This window comes from Salvelinus namaycush, chromosome 2 (genome assembly GCF_016432855.1).
Source record: "Salvelinus namaycush isolate Seneca chromosome 2, SaNama_1.0, whole genome shotgun sequence".
Taxonomy (NCBI): domain Eukaryota; kingdom Metazoa; phylum Chordata; class Actinopteri; order Salmoniformes; family Salmonidae; genus Salvelinus; species Salvelinus namaycush.
The window spans coordinates 26,626,280-26,652,174 of record NC_052308.1 but is presented as its reverse complement, the minus strand read 5'-3'; the positions used below and the strand labels follow the sequence as shown (position 1 = coordinate 26,652,174).

Sequence of the window (25,895 nt, the reverse complement as noted above, 5' to 3'; positions counted from 1 at the left end):
GTAATTTGCCCAACCTACCTATGTTTGTATTGCTTCACAGGCCCGCTGTTCCATAAGGTGTATTTTTATCTTTTTAAATCTAATTTTACTGCTCGCATCAGTTACTTGATGTGGAATGGAATTATGTTTCACTATATTGGATCACTCCAATATGTTGATATCACTCCGTGGCGGAGGGATATATCTGAGGTGAGGATGTACAGATTTACTCCCGTGTACACTTGTGTCATGGCTGGGGTCCGCCCCTATATATAGACCCCATGGCCGTGACACATGTTTCATTTTGTCTGCAGACATCCGTATGGTTTGAGGTAAAAACTTTCTGAAGTTCGCTTGGTAAGTCACTGGTAAGTGTAATAACTTGCGTGGAAGTATACTCACTGGCTGTTTGAAGCCTGAAGCAGCTGGCCACATGGCCAGCGACCTCCTCTTGAGTTATCTACTCGCTGCACGTGGTTGATCTGTATCTTCCACCTGTGGTTTGTCGTACTTGTGTTTCGTTAGCGTTACACTACGACTCCTAGTGCATCCATTTGTGTGGTGGTTCTTGCTGCCACAAACTGTAATTTACCTTACACAACTTGCCGACTGGCTTTTTTGATATGTGTGTTGTGAATTGCTTTAACATGTTGTACTCTGCTAATTACCCGGCAGGTTTTTTTTCTTTTTCTTGTTCTTTCCCCTGCAGTGTGTAAGAGTATCGTGGTGGGCTTTCCACTACGTTGAGACTAACTTTGTAGTTCCTTAATGGAGTTACTCCATCATATGGTGCTGCTTTTACTGCTTGGATATTTTACCGGCTAGGTAAGATTGCAGTTGGCGTAAAAAAATAAATATATATATATTTTAAAAATCCATTACCTGGTTGTTGTTTTTTTGTCTGCCTGCTTTTCCCACACGCGTCTTCCCTGTTTTTTGCAGGGGTACTGGGTCATTTATCCCTCACAGGGTTGCTATTCCTCCAAGCGGGTCATCACATTAGCACTCCCAGGGCGTCGGACCCCTGCTCCGTGGTCTGGGCTGTTCTTGGGGGATGATGCTGGCACTGTTCACCACTGTGAGCGGGGCTGACAGGCCATCAAAAACTGGCAGCAGGGCTTCATTGCCCCCAGCGGCCCGAGAGGCTATGAGGAGACTACTTACTCAGGTAGCCACTACACTGGACATCATACTGGTAGACAGTGATGACTCTCCATCTGTCCCCATCTCCGCTGAGTTCCGCGAGGCCTTGCAGGAGAGCTGCTGGGCCTCTGCGAAGGGGCCCTTCCGACTGACAGAAGAGACTGGACCATCGAGTAATGGTGTGGGTGCAGAGTCACTCTTTGTCCGGGAGTACCCGACCATGGACATCATGATAGCTGCCATGGTCCTAATTTATAGGGCGGAATCTGCGACTAAAGCCGGGACCCCCCAGAGTCTTTGATGTGTACTTGAAAGCCACATATGGGTCCCTCTGCTCTCTTGGTAACCTTACCAATGTGGCCATGCTGCTGCAGGCCTACCTGCAGACTCTGTTGTCCCGGCTGCAGGATGGCACAGAGGAGCTCCTCCGGCAAGCGATGGAGGTGTTTTGCCTGCTTTCCATGCTCCAGCGGGATGTGGCCCGCGCCAACGGATGGGCCATGGCGCAGGTGGTTACCGCCCCGGCGCCATCTCTGGCTTGCCCAATTCCGTCTGCCAGCTGATCTCCAGAGCACATTTGCCACTCTCCCCATCACCCCAGGGCTGACGTTTGGCCTAGGGGTTGATGACATTCTGGAGCAGACCGATAAGGTTCGTAGGGACTGGGAGACCCTGAGATGGTTCATGCCGCCTCCTCAGGCCCCGGGCCCAAGGCCGACGGACAGTCGCCATCCTGCCCCAGCAATAATTTCTCTTTTACAACAAGACCCAGATGGCAAATATAAAGATTCAGTCTATCTAAAAAACTGGAGGCCCCTTACACTTCAATGTTGTGATGAAAAAATATTAGGGCGATACATTGAAGATAATATACGACAACTACTACAAATAATAGAACTATCATGAAACATCTAAGAAGCCAGGCCTGGTATTTATAACGGATTTTGAAAAGGCATTTGATAAAGCAAGACTGGACTTTATTTATAAACGCCTGGATTTTTTTTCTATTTTGGTGAGTCTCTTTATAAAATGGGTAAAAGTAATGTATAGCAACCCCGGGTGTAAAATAGTAAATAACGTCTAATTCTCAGAGTTCTGAATTGTCAGGAGGAGTTAAACAAGGGTGTCCACTGTCACCATATCTATTTGTTCTGGCCATCGAAATACTTGCTATTAAAATCAGATCCAATAACAACATTAGAGGATTAGAAATCCAAGGCTTAAAAACAAAGGTGTCCATGTATGCTGGTGACTCAAGTTTTATATTAAGTCCGCAAGCTAGATCCCTGCAATGTCATTGAAGATTTAGATAACTTTTCTGTACTCTCTGGACTAAAACCTAATTGTGCACAATATTACGTATTGGATCTTTAAAAAATACAACTTTTACATTACCCTGCAGTTTCCCTATAAAATGGGCAGATGGTGAAGGAGACATTCTCGGTATTCATATCACAAAAGATATAAATAAGCTCTTCACAATGAATTTCAATAGAAACCTTGTAAAAATAGACAAGATCCTGCAACCATGGAGAGGTAAATATCTGTTTCTTTATGGAAAAATTTCCCTGATTTAACTCCTTAGTCATATCTCAGTTTATTCACTTATGGCGCTGCCTACTCCTGTTGATTCATTTTCAAATCATATGAGCAATAAATATTTAGCTTCATCTGGGATGCTAAACCAGACAAAACAAAGCGTGCCTATCTATATAATGAATATGAAAAGGGGTGGGTTGAGATTATTAAATATAAAAGTACTAAACCTCTCTCTAAAAGCTTCACTTATTCAAAAGTTTTACTTGAACCCTAAATGGTTCTCAAGTAGATTACTAAGAAAAGCTCACCCATTGTTTAAAAATTTCCTTTTAGCCTTTGTGTAGATTGCCATGTCTCATTTTCGATTAATTGAAAATGATACTTTTTTCAAAGTATCTCTCTTTTTCAAACAAGCATTGCAGAGCTGGCTACAATTACATCCCCCTGAAAATATATATATTATTATGGCTGAAATCAAATGTGCTGGTTGATAAAATACCTGTATTTATGGGAAAGATGTTTGAAAAGGGTATTTTGATCAGAAATTATATTGTTAATTGGAATGGTGGAGTTATGTCCTTCATGGAGTTATCAGAATTGTACGGGAAGGTCTGCTCAATCCAAGAGTGCAATCAACTGATTACAGCATTACCCCAAAAATGGAGGAGGCAGGTGGCAGCGGGAGGAGGTAGGGAACTGGTCTGTCTGCCCAATATGAAGGATCAAAACTGGTGGAGGAATAAAAATAGCATAAGTAGGAAAGTATACCAGTTTCATTTGAAGACCAGGATGTTGACTACTGTGCCATACAGATTGGAAAATAGTTGAAGAGATTTTTGATTCATGATATTCATGATACATGATTCATGAATTCATGATTCATGATACATGATTCATGAATTCATGATTCATGATACATTGATTCCATGATACAGGGTGTATGAGTTGATATAGAAAACGACGCAAGATTAAAGACTTCGTGCTTTTCAGCTAAAATTATTATATACAATGCTTGCCACCAACAAAATGTTGAATACTTGGGGCATAAAATCATCGAAGTTCTGCAGATTTTGTTGTGAGGATACAGAATCAATAGACCATTTATTTTGGTATTGCCCTCTGGTAGCCTGTTTCTGGTCTCAGGTTCAGGAATGGCTGAAAATGCATAGCATTTATCTAAAATTGACCCTAGAATAGTACTGTTAGGAGATATGGAAAGACCGGGTCAGTCAATTACTAATATACTAATACTCTTCGTAAAACTATTCATCTTCAATTCGCAATCTGTGGATTCTATTCGATTAGATAGATTGTAGTTGTACGTTGAAAATCACAGCATAGTTGAAAGATATATGTTGCGTAGAATTCCGAAGAGGGTGACCAGCAGAGATAGGTGGGAAGGGCTGAGGGAAGCTGAGGGGTGGGTTGTGTAATTGGAGACAAGTTGGAGTGGAGTCGCTGTGCTGGAAATAGAATGATGGTCAAAAATAAAGTACAAATAAAACATAATAAAAAGTATGTTTGAATGACACTGAGGGGCAGTGTTTTTACAGCTAATGCCGGTTTGCCTGAGGCTGATGCCATGCAGGTGTTTGTACACATGCATGTACACACACTCAAATACACACATACATGGACACACGCATGTAATAGTGCCAGACATGCACTCAAACATATACAGTTGGCATTGCTGTTATGATTTTAGTTGTCCTTGATTTTTTTCTTGCATTGTTGTTTGTTGTTTTCTTTTGTAATTTTCTTTTTTCTCTTTGGTTCATTTTCTTGGTTGTTGATGCATTGGGGTGTTCTTGGGGGTGGGGAATGGAATTAATTGTAATTTATTATTATTTCTTTCTTCTTGGGGTGGGACTATGGGATGGGTCTCGGATGGTTGCGGGACAGCTATTGGGGAACTGTGGGCGGATCTTGGAGGGTTCGGGTCCCCATTTTTTTTAGCCTGGTAGATCTGTCGACGTGCCCTTGCCAGGGGCATTGACCCAGGATGCTTCGGTGTGTCATTCTGAATGGGAGTCTGTTGGATGACTGGTGTGGTGTAGTTGTTGACCGGCTTCACTGCAAGTATATTGTATGTTTTGGATATTCAATTAAAAAAAGATATATATAAAAAAAGATATATACTGTATATAAAATACTGTTTTGTGTTTCTCGTTGCTTTTCAAGTCTTGTGCTATCACTCTCTTAGGAACCAGAAGGAGAAAGTTGAAATGGAAGAAGTCAACAGCTCCAGTGGACATGTTATTATCAGTGTTCTATGAGAAATGGAAATACGATTGTCTATGGTGTGATTGTAGAACAGAGGCCATAACTCTCTGAGTTTGTAAACCTCACTGTGAATGTTAATTGTTCGATTTTTTTTGTTGTTGTCATTGTTTGTACATTTTTAAGTAATTTCCAAGTTTATGCAATGTTGAACAGTATTGTTAGGTTCTTATTTTTCAGAGTAAATAACTCACGGACACTAGAGAAGCTTTAACCAAGTTTAATCTTCCCAAAGGTTCTGTACAACTGTAATCAGACAACCCAACATTTGTCCCATCCAGATATTTATATCCTACTTAAGACACTCCCTCACTCCAATCCTTACAGTTTATGCCCAACAGGAAGAAGGTAACCAGATACTTCAACTGTCACGTTCTGACCATAGTTCTTGTGTGTTTTGCTTGTTTTAGTGTTGGTCAGGACGTGAGCTGGGTGGGCATTCTATGTTGTGTGTCTAGTTTGTCTGTTTCTATGTTTGGCCTAATATGGTTCTCAATCAGAGGCAGGTGTTTTGTGTTGTCTCTGATTGGGAATCATATATAGGTGGCTTGTTGTGTGTTGGGATTTTGTGGGTGGTTGTTTCCTGTCCTTGTGTTTTCTCTGCACCAGATAGGGCTGTATTGGTTTGCCACATTTTGTTATTTTGTATCGTTGTAAGTGTTCACTGTTTCGTTTTATTAAACATGTTGAGCACTGGCTACGCTGCGTGTTGGTCCGATCACTGTTACACCCTCTCTTCTCGTGAAGAGAGGGAAGGCTGCCGTTACAGAACCACACACCAATCTCGGACCAAGCAGCGTAGCAATGGGCAGCAGCGGCAGCAGCAGCAGCGGAACCAGGAGGAATGGACTTGGGAAGAGGTGTTGGACGGAAAGGGTTGCTACACATGGGAGGAGATCCTGGCTGGTAAGGATCGCCTTCCATGGGAACAGGTGGAGGCAGCTAGGAGAGCGGAAGCAGCCGCGAAGGGGAACCGGTGTTATGAGGGAACACGGCTGGCCAGGAAGCCCGAGAAGAAACCCCAAAAATGTATTGGGGGGGGGGCTAAAGGGGAGTGTGGCGAAGTCAGGTAGGAGACCTGCGCCAACTTCCCGGGTTTATCGTTGAGAGCGAGAGTACAGGCAGACACCGTGTTATGCGGAAGAGCGCACGGTGTCTCCTGTACGTATGTATAGCCCGGTGCGGTACAGCCCAGCTCCACGTATCGGCCGGGCTAGAGTGGGCATCGAGCCAGGTGCCATGAAGCCGGCTCAACATAGCTGGTCTCCAGTACGTCTCCTCGGGCCGGTGTACATGGCACCAGCCTTACGCATGGTGTCCCCGGTTCGCCAGCACAGCCCAGTGCGGGCTATTCCACCTCGCCGCACTGGCCTGGCTACGTGGACCATTAAACCAGGTAAGGTTGGGCAGGCTCGCTGCTTAAGAGCTCCTGTACGCCTTCACGGTCCGGTATATCCGGCGCCACCTCCTCGCCCCAGCCCAGTACCACCAGTGCCTACACCACGCACCAGGCTTCCTGTGCGTTTCCAGAACTCTGTTCCTCCTCCACGCACTCTCCCTGTGGTGCGTGTCTCCAGCCCGGTACCACCAGTTCCGGCACCACGCTCCAAGCTTACTGTGCGTATCCAGAGCCCTGTACGCACTGTTCCTTCTCCCCGCACTCGCCTTGAGGTGCGTGTCCTTAGCCCGGTACCACCAGTGCCGGTACCGCGCACCAGGTGTATAGTGCGCCTCGAGAGTCCAGTGTGCCCTGTTCCTGCTCCCCGCACTAGCCTTGAGGTGCGTGTCTACAAACCGGTACCACCAGTTCCGGCAACACGCACCAGGCCTACTGTGCGCCTCAGCAGGTCTGAGCTGCCTGCCTGCCCAGCGCCGTCTGAGCTGCCTGCCTGCCCAGCGCCGTCTGAGCTGCCTGCCTGCCCAGCGCCATCTGAGCTGCCTGCCTGCCCAGCGCCATCTGAGCCATCCGTCTGCCCAGCGCCATCTGAGCCATCCTTCTGCCCAGCGCCATCTGAGCCGCCCGTCTTTTCCGAGCCGTCAGAGCCGCCCGTCTGTCCCGAGCCATTAGAGCCGTCCGTCAGTCAGGAGTCGCTAGAGCCGTCCGTCAGTCAGGAGCCGCTAGAGCCGTCCGTCAGTCAGGAGCTGCCAGAGCCGCCAGCCAGTCAGGAGCTGCCAGAGCCGCCAGCCAGTCAGGAGCTGCCAGAGCCGCCAGCCAGTCAGGAGCTGCCAGAGCCGCCAGCCAGTCAGGAGCTGCCAGAGCCGCCAGTCAGTCAGGAGCTGCCAGAGCCGCCAGTCAGTCAGGAGCTGCCAGAGCCGCCCGCCAGTTATGAGCCGCCCGCCAGTCATGAGCCGCCTTCCAGTCATGAGCTGCCTTCCAGTCATGAGCTGCCCTCCAGTCATGAGCTGCCCTCCAGTCATGAGCTGCCCTCCAGTCATGAGCTGCCCTCCAGTCATGAGCTGCCCTCCAGTCATGAGCTGCCCTCCAGTCCTGAGCTACCTCTCTGTCCTAAGCTACCTCTCGGTTCGGAGCTGTCTCCTCAGTCTGATGGGGCCCATTGTGAGGGTTCCTAGGCCAAGGTCGGCGGCTGAGGGTCGCCACTCAAAGGACGCTAAGGAGGGGGACAAAGACAATGGTGGAGTGGTGTCCTCGTCCAGCGCCGGAGCCGCCACCGCGGACAGATGCCCACCCAGACCCTCCCCTAGAGTTTTAGGGGGTGCGTTCGGAGTCCGCACCTCAGGAGGGGGGTACTGTCACGTTCTGACCATAGTTCTTGTGTGTTTTGCTTGTTTTAGTGTTGGTGAGGACGTGAGCTGGGTGGGCATTCTATGTTGTGTGTCTAGTTTGTCTGTTTCTATGTTTGGCCTAATATGGTTCTCAATCAGAGGCAGGTGTTTTGTGTTGTCTCTGATTGGGAATCATATATAGGTGGCTTGTTGTGTGTTGGGATTTTGTGGGTGGTTGTTTCCTGTCTTTGTGTTTTCTCTGCACCAGATAGGGCTGTATTGGTTTGCCACATTTTGTTATTTTGTATCGTTGTAAGTGTTCACTGTTTCGTTTTATTAAACATGTTGAGCACTGGCTACGCTGCGTGTTGGTCCGATCCCTGTTACACCCTCTCTTCTCGTGAAGAGAGGGAAGGCTGCCATTACATCAACATAATCCCTGATTGCCTTTTTTGCTCATGCTGTGCTCCTTCGACTATGCCATCAGATGGGAGAGCTCTGGGCAACACCAGCCAGTCGGATAATGACAAACTACAAGGTGGAGATGCATCCAACAAGCGCAAATGCCGTCCAGCCACCGGTGTAGAAAATGTAAACATTCCTTTCTGTGTTTTCCCCAGTTTCTTATGTAGGCTGGTGACCTGCATGATCAAGGAAGCCATCTCAAACCAAGCCTATAATCCTTGGCAATTGCATTGGGACTCCAAGTGATCCGGTTTGTCCCAAAACAAAGCATAATAGATACAGCGCTGGAACCATGAATTTATTTCTCCAGATAAAGAGGGCTCCATTGCAAAACTCATCTGGTACTAACTTCGTTAGCTTGATGGCTAGCAGCTTAGCGTCTCTGTCAAGCAGGCTTCAACCTTTCTGTTAAGCGGGATTCCGGGACAAGAAATAGCGGTCCTAGCTGTTAAAGCTAACCGAGTTGCGGAATCCACGCAAAAATAAGTTCTTTATTCGTATATAATGAATAGCGGTTATTTTAATAAAAAATTACAAACCGAGTGTTTTCCAGTTAAACCTGATCCATCAAATGGTGAGAGAGGGAGAGAAAGGTGGGAAGTGGAAGACAGAGAGATGGAGAGAGAAACACAGCAGTGCAAATATACTTAGATTTGAGTATTTCAATAACTCTTCTCTTCCAACTTGTTAGGCTACCAACGGATATCCAGCCACACAGGAGGGTGTTTTTTACCAAGGAGGAGAAGGAGGCCGTGCTGACCAAGATGCATGCTGGCCATTTCGGAGTGAAGCGCATGAATGCTAAAATCCACCAACGCTTCTTCTGATGGGGAATTGTCAAGGAGGTGAACAGCTGGGCAAGTTAAATAACCTTTTGTTTATCAATCACATTCTATTATATCTGAAATTATTATGATTTCAATTAATGTCATATCAGAGAGCACACAATGTTTCAATTTGTCACTTTTTGCTTAAAGGTCAGTACCCTGTATAGCCTGACAGAAGTTTGAGAGGGCGAAGACTGTGGCGCCGGAGTTGAAGCCCATCAAAGTTGTTTCACCATGGCACATGATCGGTAAGTGTCCCAATTCAAATTCTGCCCGATAAGTTTTGTAAGGGTTTCTTTATTTGACCACAGCAGAGTTCAATATTATAGCATGTGTGTGTGTGTCAGTATCCTTACAAATATGAAAATCTGCATACTGTATGACACCAATACGGGTAAGAATAAAGTAATCATTTCTCTAACACTTTAAATGTTAGGGGTGGACCTCATCGGACCCTTCACGAAATCCAGGAATGGCAACAGCTGGTGTCTGCCCGCGACAAATCACTTTATCAAGTGGGTGGAGGCAATACCCATTAAGGTCAGTAAAGGAAGAGAACATGCTTAACTCTAAATTCCATACTGTAACCTATTAAAAAGGGTACATAAAACGAAAAATAGATTTTCGTTTTGTATGATACCCATCAAGGACGAGACTCGCACCCCGTCCTTCCATCTCGCTCTTTCCCCTTTCATCCTTCCTTCCCACCCTGCCTCCTTTCACCCAGCTTTGAGCATTTCATTCCTCGTTCCCTCCCTCCACACAGCTCTAAGCATCAACCTCTCCTTCCTTCCTTCCTTCCTTCCTTCCTTCCTTCCTTCCTTCCTTCCTTCCTTCCTTCCTTCCTTCCTTCCTTCCTTCCTTCCTTCCTTCCTTCCTTCCTTCCTTCCTTCAAGCTCTCCCCTCCCCCATAATAGGAAACATTCCCTTTAATTGAGATTTCTTTTACCATTCCTCTCCCTTACTGAACGGTTTGTCGTGTCTGAACTAGTTCATTTTGGCTTGAGTGACCGAGGTCATGAACGCTGGAACAAGGAAGGATGTTATAGGTTATTTTCTGTTACCAATGGTTTGTTTTAATTTTTTACACTTTGTTTTTCCATGGTACATAATCAGACATATTTCAGGATCTTACATTGTCAATAGATATCGTTTTCCTACCCCCTCCTCCAGATTTGGTGAATGGACCAATCAGACCCTCAAGACTGTCATGGGCAAGTTCCTTGATTGGTACCAGGAAGGGTGGGAGAACAACCTGAAGGTAATTCTCTTTGCACACAACAGCAGCATCCAGGCCGAGTACGGACGGGTTAACAATACAATTGTATATACAATTATTGCAAACACTGTAGTCTTTCAAATTTGTGATTGACTTCGTGTTGTTTGTCTATTGCTATTTTTGGATAAGGTACTTTCAGATCACTGAAACCCCACATGATGTGGTGGAAGTTGTCGAACCAGATCAGAACATCATCTACAGCATCTCTTAGAGCAAGAAAACTTTCTTAGCAGATATCATACTGGGCACATATGTGAGATACACAGATAAACTAAAAACACTAGCACTGCAAACACTTAGAACAAAGAGAGCAGCAGTGCCTGGACTTTGTAGTCTCCCTCTTCAAGTCCTCCTTCTGAGACCGACTGCCTATTGAGAACAAGTGACAGGCAGAATTCCACACACCGGAATTCAGTATTTTAGTCTGATTGCCATGTGAGTGCACAACAAATCTGTGAAAATAAATGAATGACACAACTGTATCAAAAACTATCGAAGTTGATGTATTAAAATCTTAAATCTTGCCAGGTTGATTTTCACAGCTGTTTCACAAGGTGTTCATTGTTGTAAAGTATCCTGTGATGGTATTTATTTGTTCCACATTATTCATTGTTGTATCCTAGGACCTAACAGATACATATATGAGCTATGCGAGATAGGATAAATTAATAAGGAAATCATATTATTTCGGTGTAGATAAGGGCAGGTTAAAATAAAAACATGACAACCAGACAAGCCAGTGTATGAATCAAACGGATTTGCATATGAATGGAGTGGAAATTAGCTGACTTCGTGTTCTGTATGGTAAGTAACAATGTGTCAAGCAGATTACACATTTTCTTTGACATTTCTGAAACGTAGCAATGTTTAAGACATGGACTTCATGTTGAATGTTAACAAGGTACCCAAAAGTAGTTTGAATTAATGTTTGCATTTTATTAGCTAAACATAACCTTGTTAAAACAGCAAAATTGTCACGGAAATCAGCCTTGTTTGCATAGCGATGGTGAAAAGAACGTAATTTAGGCTGTAATGTAATGATCTCCAAAATTGAGCACAAACTTCAATTGTGAAAATTCTGTGCCACTTCCAGTACGCGTTTACTGTGAACTCTGAGGCTGCACCTGCTTTAAGTTACAGTTTTATCAGTGGCCAAGTAGTTTCCTGTGGCTATTTGATCATAATGTAAGCCTACCAGAGTGGCCTACCACTAAAAACGATGGAGAAAATGCATCCCACAATATTTTACATGGAAATAGCTGTTCTATCATTCAGCCTACAGTAGCGGCCAATGTGTGGTGTTCAATGTAGGCCTACTTTTGAAAAAAACATGCAGGTCTTGACATGAATCTGTTTATCCACTTGTCCTTTAGACAAGGTGACTGAAAATGTTGTGTTTGATGGAAGAAACCACTTTACAAAATAAAATGTATTATTCCCATACTATTATTACAGAGAATTAGACAAATTATGCTACCCTCTGCCTATTGGCTATTTAACTTGTTCAATCCTGTCCCAAAATACAACCCTGCCCCTTTAAGACAAGAAAAGCTCTTTACCTGACTCTCTTTTCAAAGATGTCTATAAATGTACACGTTTTGTGCTCTTGTAGGAAGCAATCACTTCCCTATTGCTGACTACAAACAATCTATAACTTGGCTAGTAACTCACTGACTAGCAAAGGATATGAACACAATGTGCACACTTGGCTACATGCAGCTTTCACTTCGATCTCAAAACAAGCATCTACTCACGACCGCTCATGCTGTAAACACAGTCCAGTTCAACGTAAATGGCACAGATCCATATATGGCAATGGTCTATTTGCATATAGGACTAGTGTAGCTCTGATTGTTTATGCCGCACTGGTCTGTGTAGAGTACAGGTTGAGTTTCTGCCTACAAAATCTTTTGCATAGTTTGTTTTGTTTCGGTATGTTGCCTTGAAAGTGGCTAATATTGCGTTGATTTGATCATAATTGCCACAGTAAAGGGAAACGTTGATAGTGTTAACAGGGAAAACTCTAGAACAGTGGTCACCAACCTTTTTTAAGTCAAGATCACTTTCTGAATCAAAACGAAATCTGAAATTTACCGCTCAGATTTTTTTTACATGAGTTAAGTAAGCCTATGCAACATTAACCAATTAAAAACAGTACTGCAGCAATGAGGTTTGTGCAGTAAGCTATAGGTCCAATACATTATCACCTCATATTGGCTTTGCTTAAATTCCCTTGCCAATGCATTGTTGTTCAGTCATTTAAAACGTTTGAGGTAGGCTAAATGATCACATCGGTAATAGACCCGTTGTTGTATTACTTGTGAGGCACAGCGGAGTGAGCATACATTTATATAATTAGGTTTTTATTTTACTGGGCTGATGGTGCCTGCATCTGATGGTCAGTATAAGCGAAAGGAAAGAGAAGCAGACTGAGGGTCTGCCTCTCAACATCCCTCCGCTCTCCCTTTCCTCCAGTGACACTGACAAAAATGGGACACCATCTTCCAGCTGATGGCGAAACTCGGGTCACAATGCATTATTTCTGCCTCATGCACAAATTCATGTTGTTGCTCCTATGAACAGAGAAACTGAAATAGTCTGTCGATACGCTTTCCTACTCATTCATTACTGCTGCTGTGCTAGTTGTAGCGCTGAGTGGAAATAGGAAGAACGCGCCTTTTAAGGCTTATTAAAATGTTGAATACAAAGTGCTGACAGTGCTGAGTAAGAACTTAAACATTAACTCATAAAAACAGTAGCTCTGCCTGGTTGAACTCATAACAATTGCATCACGGCCTGGTATGGGAACTCTCTGCATCATCTGACCGTAGGGCGCTACAGAGGGTAGTGCGTATGGTCCAGTACATCAATGGGGCCAAACTTCCTGCCATCCAGGACCTATATACTAGGCGGTGTCAGAGGAAGGCCCCAAAAATTGTCAAAGAATCCAGTCACCCAAGTCATAGACTGTTCTCTCTGCTACTGCACGGCAAGCGGTACCGAAGTCTAGGACCAAAAGACTCCTTAACAGCTTCTACCGGCAAGCCATAAGACTGCTGAACAATTATCAAATGGCCACAAGGCTTTATCGTTGGGGTTTTTACAGAAATGTTTGCCGATCGACAGGTAAGGCCTTGTAGATCGACCGGTTGGTGACCACTGCTCCAGAAAGTTGAGTGCAGTTCAATCTCGTGCTTCTCTTGGTGGGCACTCAGTTTAGAGGTTACATTAGTGGCAACTAACATATTAGTCAAAATCGATGTATCTTTTTGGGAATACGTCACAACGTCTTCTAAACTGCTCTGGTGACAAACACACTTTTTACCTTGTCTCCATTCATCCACATGGCTGCTGGCTGCACTTTGCTACCAGTATAGCCCAACCGGCTAGCAGATGGCGCTATTATTCCTTTTACATCATTTGTCATCTGCATCCAACTGGAATGTGCCCAGCTGGCTATAAACTATGAAATCACACTGTTACACCATAGAGTTCTAGATTAAAATGAGCATGGTTCAACACCTACCTGCTTTCCCATAGAAGCACATACGCCCATCGAAACAGCAGTTTATGGCCTCACATTTGGCACCAGTGATGTCAGGAAGTCCACATTGCACCCTGTCGTTGCCCTCAACATCACAGGTCTGCTTTGGGCCTTGGTGTATCGGGCCAGTGGGTAACCTAGGCGCCTGAGGTGGTTGGGCAGGCTTCTGATGGAGTTGGGCAGGAGTCTGAGGACGGGGTTGGGCGGAAGTCTGAAGACGGTGTTGGGCGGGAGTCTGAGGATGGGGTTGGGCGGGAGTCTGAGGAAGGAGCTGTGCGGACCACTGAGGAAGGTGTTGGGCGGTCCTCTGAGGAAGGGGCTGGGCGGGCAACTGAGGAAGGGCTTGGGTGGGCCAGTGAGGAAGGGGTTGGGCTGGCCAGTGAGGAAGGGGTTGGGCAGGCCACTGAGGAAGGGGATGGTCTGGCCACTGAGGAAGGGGTTGGGTGGGCCACTGAGGAGGGGGTTGGGCATGCCACTGAGTCAGGGGTTGGGCTGACCTCTCGGGAAGGGGTTGGGCAGGCCACTGAGGAGGGGGTTGGGCGGGCCTCTGAGAAAGGGGTTGGGCAGGCCTCTGAGAAAGGGGTTGGGTGGGCCTCTGAGGAAGGGGTTGGGCGGGCCTCTGAGGAAGGGGTTGGGCGGGCCTCTGAAGAAGGGGTTGGGCGGGCCTCTGAAGAAGGGGTTGGTCAGGCTTCTGAGGAAGGGGTTGGGCAGGCCTCTGGGGAAGGGGTTGGACTTGCCACTGAGGAAGGGGTTGGGCAGGCTTCTGAGGAAGGGGTTGGTCAGGCTTCTGAGAAAGGGGTTGGGCAGGCCTCTGGGGAAGGGTTTGGACATGCCACTGAGTCAGGGGTTGGGCTGGCCTCTGGGGAAGGGGTTGGGCAGGCCACTGAGAAAGGGGTTGGGCAGGCCACTGAGTAAGGGGTTGGCCAGGCATCTGAGTAAGGGGTTGGCCAGTCCGCTGAGGAATGGGTTGGGCAGGCATCTGAGGAAGGGGTTGGGCAGTCCGCTGAGGAAGGGGTTGGGCAGTCCACTGAGGAAGGGGTTGGGCAGGCATCTGAGGAAGGGGTTGGGCAGGCGTCTGAGGAAGGGGTTGGGCAGGCGTCTGAGGAAGGGGTTGGGTAGTCCACCGAGGAAGGGGTTGGGTAGTCCACCGAGGAAGGGGTTGGGTAGGCATCTGAGGAAGGGGTTGGGCGGGCCTCTGAAGAAGGGGTTGGGCGGGCCTCTGAAGAAGGGGTTGGGCGGGCCTCTGAAGAAGGGGTTGGGCAGGCTTCTGAGGAAGGGGTTGGGCAGGCCTCTGGGGAAGGGGTTGGACATGCCACTGAGGAAGGGGTTGGGCAGGCTTCTGAGGAAGGGGTTGGTCAGGCTTCTGAGAAAGGGGTTGGGCAGGCCTCTGGGGAAGGGGTTGGGCGGGCCTCTGAAGAAGGGGTTGGGCGGGCCTCTGAAGAAGGGGTTGGTCAGGCTTCTGAGGAAGGGGTTGGGCAGGCCTCTGGGGAAGGGGTTGGACATGCCACTGAGGAAGGGGTTGGGCAGGCTTCTGAGGAAGGGGTTGGTCAGGCTTCTGAGAAAGGGGTTGGGCAGGCCTCTGGGGAAGGGTTTGGACATGCCACTGAGTCAGGGGTTGGGCTGGCCTCTGGGGAAGGGGTTGGGTGGGCCTCTGAGGAAGGGGTTGGACAGGCAACTGAGGAAGGGTTTGGACAGGCCACTGAGTAAGGGGTTGGCCAGGCATCTGAGGAAGGGGTTGGGTAGGCCACGGAGGAATGGGTTGGGCAGGCATCTGAGGAAGGGGTTGGGCAGGCATCTGAGGAAGGGGTTGGGTAGCCCGCTGAGGAAGGGGTTGGGTAGTCCACCGAGGAAGGGGTTGGGTAGGCCTCTGAGGAAGGGGTTGGTCAGGCATCTGAGGAAGGGTTTGGGCAGGCCACTGAGGAAGGAGTTGGGTAGGCCGCTGAGGAAGAGGTTGGGTAGTCCGCTGAGGAAGGGGTTGTGTAGGCCTCTGAGGAAGGGGTTGGGTAGTCCGCTGAGGAAGGGTTTGGGCAGGCCACTGAGGAAGGGGTTGGGCAGGCCTCTGAGGAAGGGGTTGGGCAGGCTTCTGAGGAAGGGGTTGGGTAGGCCACGGAGGAATGGGTTGGGTAGGCCACGGAGGAAGGGGTTGGGTAGGCCTATGAGGAAGGGGTTGGGCAGGCCTCTGAGGAAGGGGTTGGGTAGGCCACTGAGGAAGGGGTTGGGTAGGCCGCTGAGGAAGGGGTTGGGCAGGCATCTGAGGAAGGGGTTGGGTAGGCCGCTGAGGAAGGGGTTGGGTAGGCCTCTGAGGAAGGGGTTGGGTAGGCCTCTGAGGAAGGGGTTGGATAGTCCACTGAGGAAGGGGTTGGGCAGGCTTCTGAAGAAGGGGTTGGACAGGCGTCTGAGGAAGGAGTTGAGCAGGCTCCTGAGGAAGCGGTTGGGAAGGCCACGTCGGTAGTGTTTTCTGTCCCTTCACAGATTGAGCATCACACAGACCGATAAGCATGGCCACTGCCATGAAGCAAACTGGACTCCACCTCATCGCGATGGCTTCACGACAAGAAGTGATCGTCAATATTCACTGGATACTCTGAGGAGGATGAAGGAGTTGTGGCCACTTTTATAATGGATGGAGCGTTATTTACTTATTGAAAACCTGCCCCCTCCTTATTTGACTGTTCCTTTTATGAGGAGTCAAGGTTTTAGCCAATCGAATTCCCTGGATAATGGTCCTTTAGTAGCACAGTATTCAAAACAGTTGTGTAACATTTGCTAACATCCAACATTTTGGTCATGGCCTTGAGAAAGGTCTTCGTGACCGACACATATCATGTCATTGGAGGTTTTGCCGTTCTGTCAGTATCTTAGTGTGTGGTAGTTCATCCAACAACAAAAATAATGGTCAGATACAATTCAAAAGTGTAAGCTGCAAGGATAGAATCCTGCATGGCCCATTTTTTACTCTAGAACTGTGGCTAATGGCCCTTTAGTAGCAACTTATTCAAAATAGTTGTGTAACTGCTTTATGTTTTGGTAATGACTATTTAATGTAATCCAAAAAGTGATGGTTCCCATTTAAATGCAGTACCTTCAGAAAGTATTCATACCCCTATATATATGTTTTTCTCACTCCTCTACAGATACTACCCCATAATGACAGTGAAAACATGTTTTTAGAAATGTTTGCAAATTTATTGAAAATGAAATACATAAAATATTACATTTACGTAAGTATTCACACCCCTGCGTTAATGCATGCTAGAATAACCTTTGGCAGCGACTACAGATGTAAGTCTTTCTAGGTAAGTCTCTATGAGCTTTGCATACATGGATTATTTTCCCATTATTATTTTCAACATTCTTCAAGCTCTGTATTTGATCATTGCTAGACAACCATTTTCAGGTCTTGCCAGAGATTTTCAAGCACATTTACTGTAAGTCAAAACTGTAACTCGGCCACTCAGGAACATTCACTGTCTTCTTGGTAAACAAGGCCAGTGTAGATTTGGCCTTGTGTTTTATGGTAATTGTCTTGCTGAAAGGTGAATTTATCTCCCAGTGTCTGGTGGAAAGTAATCTGTACCAGATTTTCTTCTAGGATTTTGCCTGTACTTAGCTCCATTCCGTTTCTTTTTTTATCCTGAAAACCTCACCAGTTCTTCACGATTACAAGCATACCCATAATATGATGCAGATACCACCATGCTTGAAAATATGCAGAGTGGTACTTAGTAATGTGTTATATTGGATTTTCCCCAAACATGACACTTTCTATTCAGGACAAAAAGTGAACTGCTTTGCCAAATGTTTTGCAGTGTTACACTGAACAAAAATATGAATGCAACATGTAAAGTGTTGGTCCCATGTTTCATGAGCTGAAATAAAAGATCTCAGAAATGTTCCATACACACAAAAACAAATATTTCTGTTAGTGAGTATTTCTCCTTTGCCAAGCTAATCCATCCACCTGAGAGGTGTGGCATATCAAGAAGCTGATTAAACAGCATGATCATTACACAGGTGCATCAGCGTGCTCGTCGTCCTCACCAGGGTCTTAACATGACTGCAGTTGGCAAATGCTCACCTTAGATGGCCACTGCCATGCTTGAGAAGTGTTCTCTTTAAGGATAAATCACAGTTTCAACTGTACCGGGCAGGCATTGTGTACCGGGTATGGCATTGTGTGAGCGAGCGGTTGGCTGCGTTATGGTATGGGCAGGCATAAGCTACGGACAACGAAAACAATTGCATTTTATTGATGACAATTTGAATGCACAGAGATACTGTGACAAGACCCAGAGGTTCATTGTCGTGCCATTCCTCCGCCACCATCAACTCATATTTCAGCATGATAATTCCAACCCCATGTCGCAAGGAACTGTACACAATTCCTGGAATCTGAAAATTGAAAAAATCTTCCATGGTCTGCATACTCACTAGACTTGTCACCCTTTGAGCATGTTAGTAATGCTCTGGATCAAGGTGTACGACAGCATGTTCCAGTTCCCGCCAATATCCAGCAACTTTGCACAGCCATTAAAGAGGAGTGGGAAAACATCCCACAGGCCACAATCAACAGCCTGATCAACTCTATGCGAAGGAGGTGTGTCGTGCTGCATGATGTAAGTGGTGGTCACACCAGATACCGACTAGTTTTCTGATCCACACCCCTACCTTTTTTTAAGGTATCTGTGACTAACAGATGCATATCTGTATTCCCAGTCATGTGAAATCCATAGATTAGGGCCGAATGAATTTATTTCAGTTGACAGATTTTCTTATATGAACTGTAACTCAGTAAAATCTTTGAAATTGATGCATGTAATGTTTTATATTTTTGTTCAGTGTACTTTAGTGCCTTGTTGCAAACAGGACGCATGTTTTGGAATATTTTGATTCTTTACAGGCTTCCTTCTTTTCAATCTCTCAATTAGGTTAGCATTTTGATGTAACTACAATGTTGTTGATTCATCCTCAGTTTTTTCCTATCACAGCCATTAAAGTCTGTAACTGTTTTAACGTCACCATTGGCCTCATGGTGAAATCCCTGAGCGGTTTCCTTCTTCTCTGGCAACTGAGTTAGGAAGGACACCTGTATATTTGTAGTGAGTGGGTGTATTGATACACCATCCAAAGTGTAATTAATAACTTCACCGTGATCAAAGGGATATCCAATGTCTGCTTTAAAAATGTCACGCCCTGAACATAGTAAGCTGTTTTTTCTCTATGTTATTTGGGGCGTGATGGTGACTTGGGTGGGTTATCCCAATCAGAGGCAGCTGTTTATCGTTGTCTCTGATTGGGGATCATATTTAGGCAGCCATTTCCCTTTTGTGTTTGAGGGATCTTGTCTATGTTTAGTTTCCTGTCTGCGCTATTTGTATAGCTTCACGTTTCGTTCGTTGATTTTGTTGTTTTTGATTCAGTGTATCATTCATTAAAAGAGAATGTACGCATACCACGCTGCGCCTTGGTCTCACTCATACAACGATCGTGACAAAAATATATATATATCTACCAATAGGCGCCCCTCTTTGCGAGTCATTGGAAAACCTCCTGGTCTATATGGTTGAATCTGTGTTTGATATTCAATGCTTGAGTGAGGGACCTTACAGATACAGTGCCTTCAGAAAGTATTCAGAGTTCTTGACTTTTTCCACATTTTGATGTTACAGCTTTATTCTAAAATAGATTACATAAAAGAAATCATCAGCAATCTACACGCAATACCCCATAATGACCAAGTGAAAACAGGATATTAGAAATGTTCGCAAATGTATAAAAAAATAAATAAAAAACATTACTTACAGAAATACCTTATTTACATACAGTACCAGTCAAAAGTTTGGACACACCTACTCATTCAAGGGTTTTTCTTTATTTTTACTATTTTCTACACTGTAGAATAATAGTGAAGACATCAAAACTATGAAATAACACATATGGAATCATGCAGTAGCCAATAAATTGTCAAACAAATCAAAATATATTTTAGATTCTTCAAAGTAGACACCCTTTGCCTTGACAGCTTTGCACACTCTTGGCATTCTCTCAACCAGCTGACTGAATCGAGCATAGAAGTAATTTAGCTCGTCTGGTAGGTTCGTGTCACTGGGCAGCTCGCGGCTGTGCTTCCCTTGTAGTCTGTAATAGTTTGCAAGCCCTGCCACATCCGACAAGCATCGGAGCCGGTGTAGTACGATTCAATCTTAGTCCTGTATTGAAGCTTTGCCTGTTTGATGGTTTTTCAGAGGGCATAGAGGGATTTCTTATAAGCTCCCGGGTTAGAGTCCTGCTCCTTGAAAGTGGCAGCTCTACCCTTTAGCTCAGTGCAGATGTTGCCTGTAATCCATGGTTTCTGGTTGGGGTATGTACGTACAGTCACTGTGGGGACGACGTCATCGATGCACTTATTGATCAATCAATCAAATGTATTTATAAAGCCCTTCGTATATCAGCTGATGTCACAAAGTGCTGTAAAGAAACCCAGCCTAAAACCACAAACAGCAAGCAATGCAGTTGTAGAAGCACGGTGGCTAGGAAAAACTCCCTAGAAGGGCCGGAACCTAGGAAGAAACCTAGAGGAACCAGGCTATGAGGGGTGGACAGTTCTCTTCTGGCTGTGCCGGGTGGAGATTATAACAGAACATGACCAAGATGTTCAAATGTTCATCGATCACCAGCAGGGTCAAATAATAATAATCACAGTGGTTGTAGAGGGTGCAACAGGTCAGGACCTCAGGAGTAAATGTCAGTTGGCTTTTCATAGCCGATCATTCAGAGTATCTCTACCGCTCCTGCTGTCTCTAGAGAGTTGAAAACAGCAGGTCTGGAATAGGTAGCACGTCCAGTGAACAGGTCAGGGTTCCATAGCCGCAGGCAGAACAGTTGAAACTGGAGCAGCAGCACGGCCAGGTGGACTGGGGAAAGCAAGGAGTCATCAGGCCAGGTAGTCCTGAAGCATGGTAATAGGGCTCAGGTCCTTCTAGAGAGAGAAAGAAAGAAAGAAATAGAGAAAATGAGAGAGAGAATTAGAGAGAGCATACTTGAATTCACACAGGACACCGGATAAGACAGGAAAAATACTCCAGATATAACAGACTGACCCTAGCCCCCCGACACATAAACTATTGTAGCATAAATATTGATGAAGCCAGTGACTGATGTAGTGTACTCCTCAATTCCATCGGAAGAAGCCCGGAAAATATTCCAGTCTGTGCTAGCAAAACAGTCCTGTAGCTTAGCATCTGCTTCATCTGACCACTTCTTTATTGACCGAGTCACTCGTGCTTCCTGCTTTAGTTTTTGCGTGTAAGCAGAAATCAGGACAATACAATTATGGTCAGATTTGCCAAATGGAGGGCAAGGGAGAGCTTTGTACCGTCTCTGTGTGTGGAGTAAAGGTGGTCTAGAGTTTTTTTTCCTATGATTGCACATTTAACATGCTGGTAGAAATGAGGTAAAACAAATTTGTTTCCTTGCATTAAAGTCCCCGGCCACTAGGAGCGCCGCCTCACGATGAGCGTTTTCCTGTTTGCTTATGGCCTTATATAGCTCTTTGAGGGAGGTTTTATTGCCAGCATCGGTTTGTGGTGGTAAATAGACAGCTACAAAAAATATGGATGAAAACTCTCTTGGTAAATAGTGTGGTCTACAGCTTATCATGAGATACTCTACCTCAGGCGAGCAGATTTTGTGCACCAGCTGTTGTTTACAAACATACACAGACCGCCACCCCTTGTCTTACGCTGCTGATGCAGCTTAAACTCTGCCAGCTGTATGTTATTCATGTCATCGTTCAGCCACGACTCAGTGAAACATAAGATATTACATTCTGTAATGTCCCGTTGGTAGGATTTTCGTGATCGTAGCTTGTCTATTTTGTTATCCAATGATTGTACGTTGGCTAATAGGACTGATGGTAAAGGCAGATTACCCACTCGTCGTCGAATCCTTACAAGGCACCCCGACCTACATCCCTATATCTCCATCTCTTTCTCCTGCCAATGATGGGGATGTGGGCCTTGTCGGGTGTCTGAAGTAAATCCTTCACGTCTGACTCGTTAAAGAAAAAATCTTCTTCCAGTACGAGGTGAGTAATCGCTGTCCTGATATCTAGAAGCTATTTTCGGTCATACGAGACGGTGGCAGAAACATTATGTACAAAATAAGTTACAAATAACGCTAAAAAACACACACAATAGCACAATTGGTTAGGAGACCGTAAAACGGCAGCCATATCCTCTGGAGATATTGGAAGGAAAGGGTTATTCTGTGTAGGCCAATGACAAAGAAATCTCAATTTAATTCATTTTAAATTAAGGCTGTAACTCAACAAAATGTGGAAAAAGTGAAGGGGCATGAATACTTTCTGAAGGCACTGGACTGGATATAAATATCTGTTAGACCACTGTGCCACTCAAGAGGCCAAAGGCACTGCATCGCATTGCTAGCTGTGCCACTAGAGATTCTGGGTCCAGGCTCTGTCGCAGCCGGCTGTGACCGGGAGACCCATGGGGCAGCGCACAATTGGCGCAGTGTCGTCCGGATTAGGGGAGGGTATGGCCGGCAGGGGGATGTCCTTGTCTCATCGCGCACTAGCGACTCCTGTGGCGGGCCGTGCGCAGTGCACTATGAAATAACACATATGGAATAATTTAGTAACCAAAAAAGTGTTAACCTGTTTGGGCTGCAGGGGCAGTATTGAGTAGCCGGATAAAAGGTGCCCATTTCAAACGGCCTCGTACTCAATTCTTGCTCGTACAATATGCATATTATTATTACTATTGGATAGAAAACACTCTAGTTTCTAAAACCGTTTGAATTATATCTGTGAGTAAAACAGAACTCATTTTGCAGCAAACTTCCTGACAGGAAGTGGAAAATCTGAAATCGATGCTCTGTTCTAGGGCCTGCCTATAAATGTCCTTGATATATATCAGTATACATGCACTTCATACGTCTTCCACTAGATGTCGACAGGCAGTGAGAGAAGAAATGGAGTGTATAACTTGATCTGGGGTCGAATAAAAGCTCTTGGCATGACGTGTCACCAGTTTCCTGTTTTCTGGAGAGCGCGTGAAGGGACCTGGTTTTGCCTTCTGTACAGCTGTCGTTATAGACGACTAATATCTCCGGCTTTGATTTTATTTGATACATGTGACAATATCATCGTAAAGTATGTTTTTTCAATATAGTTTTATTAGATTATTGAAATTTATTCGGGACGTTAGGCGTGTTGCGTTGTGTGCCTTTGTTCAGGAAGGAGAGCTTCGCGCCACTTTGCTAGCTTTCCGTGCTAATTGACTGGAGAAGAGGACATTCTAAATCCAAACAACGATTGTTCCCGACAAAGGACCCCTTGTACAACATTCTGATGAAAGATCATCAAAAGTAGGACCCATTTTATGATGCTATTTCATATATCTGTCGAACATGTGAAATAGTCGTTTGCGCCCAGATTTTGGGTACTCTCTCGCTATACCTAAGCTGGATGTCGTAATTAAGTTATTTTTAGAATTCTAACACGGCGATTGCATTAAGAACTAGTGTATCTATCATTTCCTATACAACATGTATTTTTTAGTAACGTTTATGTATAGTTATTTGGTCAGAATAGTTGAGTGCCATAAAAATATCCGCACATTCTGGGAAAAATATGCTACGTTAGCACAATGTATAACCACTGATTTCAGCTCTAAATATGCACATTTTCGAACAAAACATAAGTTTTTAACATAACCTGATGTTATAGGACTGTCATCTGATGAAGCTTATCAAGGTTAGTCAAAAATTATATATCTTTTGCTGGTTTATTCGCTATCGCTAACGTGCCTATTGCTATCGCTAACGTGCCTTGATGAATGAATGCGGTAGTGTGGTAGGCTATTGTAGTAAGCTAATATAATGCTATATTGTGTTTTCGCTGTAAAACACTTAAAAAATCGGAAATATTGGCTGGATTCACAAGATGTTTGTCTTTAATTTGCTATACACCATCGATTTTTCAGAAATGTTTTATGATGAGTATTTAGGTATTTGACGTTGGTGTCTGTAATTACTCTGGCTGCTTCGGTCCTATTTGTGACGGTAGCTGTGATGGTAGCTGCAATGTAAAACTGATTTATACCTCAAATATGCACATTTTTCGAACAAAACATAGATTTATTGTATAACATGTTATAAGACTGTCATCTGATGAAGTTGTTTCTTGGTTAGTTTGGTTGGTTCTTGGTTAGTTAGGTTGGCTTTGTGCATGCTACCTGTGCTGTGAAAAATGTCTGTCCTTTTTTGTATTTGGTGGTGAGCTAACATAAATATATGTGGTGTTTTCGCTGTAAAACATTTTAAAAATCGGACATGTTGGCTGGATTCACAAGATGTTTATCTTTCATATGCTGTATTGGACTTGTTAATGTGTGAAAGTTAAATATTTCTAAAAAATATATTTTGATTTTCGCGCCCTGCACTTGAAGTGGCTGTTGTCATATTGTGCCCGGCTTCGGGCTTGCAGCCCAAAGAAGTTAAACATATCAAAATATATTTTATATTTGAGATTGTTCAAATAGCCACCCTTTGCCTTGATGACAGCTTTGCACACTCTTGGCATTCTCTCAACCAGCTTCACCTGGAATACTTTTCTAAGAGTCTTGAAGGAGTTCCCGCATATGCTGAGCATTTGTTGGCCGCTGTTCCTTCACTCTGCGGTCCGACTCATCCCAAACCATCTCAATTTGGTTCAGGTCGAAGGATTGTGGAGGCCAGGTCATCTGGTGCAGCACTCCATCACTCTCCTTCTTGGTAGAATAGCCCTTACACAGCCTGGAGGTGTGTAAGTCCCACTAAGCGCAAACCAGGTGGGATGGCATATCGCTGCAGAATGCTGTGGTAGCCATGCTGGTTAAGTGTGCCTTGAATTCTAAATAAATCACTGACAGTGTCACTAGCAAAGCACCACCACACTATCGCACCTCCTCCTCCATGCTTCACGGTGGGAATCACACATGTGGAAATCATCCGTTCACCTACTCTGCTTCTCACAAAGACATGGCGATTGGAACCAAAAACATTACATTTGGAACAATCAGAACAAAGGACATATTTCAACCGGTCTAATGTCCATTGCTCGTGTTTCTTGGCCAAAGCAAGTCTGTTATTATTATTGGTGTTCTTTAGTAGTGGTTTCTTTGCAGCAATTCGACCATGAAGCCCTGATTCATTCAGTCTCATCTGAACAGTTGATGTTGAGATGTCTGTTACTTGAACTCTGTGAAACATTTATTTGGGCTGCAATTTCTGAGGTTGGTAACTATAATGAACTTATCCTCTGCAGCAGAGGTAACTCTGGGTCTTCCTTTCCAGTGGCGGTCCTGATGAGAGCCAGTTTCATCATAGCACTTGATGGTTTATGTGACTGCACTTGAAGAAACATTCAAAGTTCTTGAAATTTTCTGGATTGAATGACATTTCCCTTTGCTTATTTGAGCTGTTCTTGCCATAATATGGACTTGGTCTTTTACCAAATAGAACTATCTTATGTATACCACCGCTACCTTGTCACAACACAACTGATTGGCTCAAATACATTAACCCTTGTGTTGTCTTAAGGGTCAAAAATGACCCGCCACTATGTTTAACAGCAGAGAAAACTTGGAATTTGATGACTTTTCCTAGAGTGACCCCAACATTAGAAAAAGTGAAACATCGCCTTTGTTCATATTTCCATGAAAGCACTACATCACCAGGGTACAAAGATTGTCTTTGGGTCCTTTTTGAAATAACATGATTTACACACCACAAAAACCACAAAGACACTGATTGAACTCAGCCAGCAGCTCCTGAAGAGGAAGATCCCCATGGTTTGCACAGTTAGAAATAACAAGCATGAGCTCTCCCCTGTACTCCTCGCAACAAGGGGAAGAGAGGCCTTCTCATAAAAGTTTGCCTTCACCCCCACCACTCTAGTTTCTTACCTCCCAAAGAGGAACAAGAATGTGGTCCTCCTGAGCACACTGCACAAAACGGCTGAGATCAGTAATCATCAGGACAGGAAGCCAGCAATCATCCTGGACTACAACCACAACAAAGGATGTGTGGACAACCTATACAAGGTGATTGGAAC

At 45.0% G+C, this 25,895-nt stretch overlaps 1 protein-coding gene across 1 annotated transcript; it reads right to left on the bottom strand.

Annotated features, from left to right (window-relative positions):
- Positions 1-14,620: 14,620 nt before the first annotated feature.
- Positions 14,621-15,379, bottom strand: LOC120020894 (extensin-1-like). The gene has a single exon (XM_038964517.1). The coding sequence runs from the start codon at positions 15,377-15,379 to the stop codon at positions 14,621-14,623; it is 759 nt and encodes a 252-aa protein (XP_038820445.1).
- Between the last annotated feature and the right edge of the window lie 10,516 nt (positions 15,380-25,895).

Coding starts and splice junctions, on each gene's coding strand:
- LOC120020894 (XM_038964517.1), bottom strand. CDS start 15,379: ATGTCCAAACCCTTCCCCAGAGGCCTGCCCAACCCCTTTCTCAGAAGC.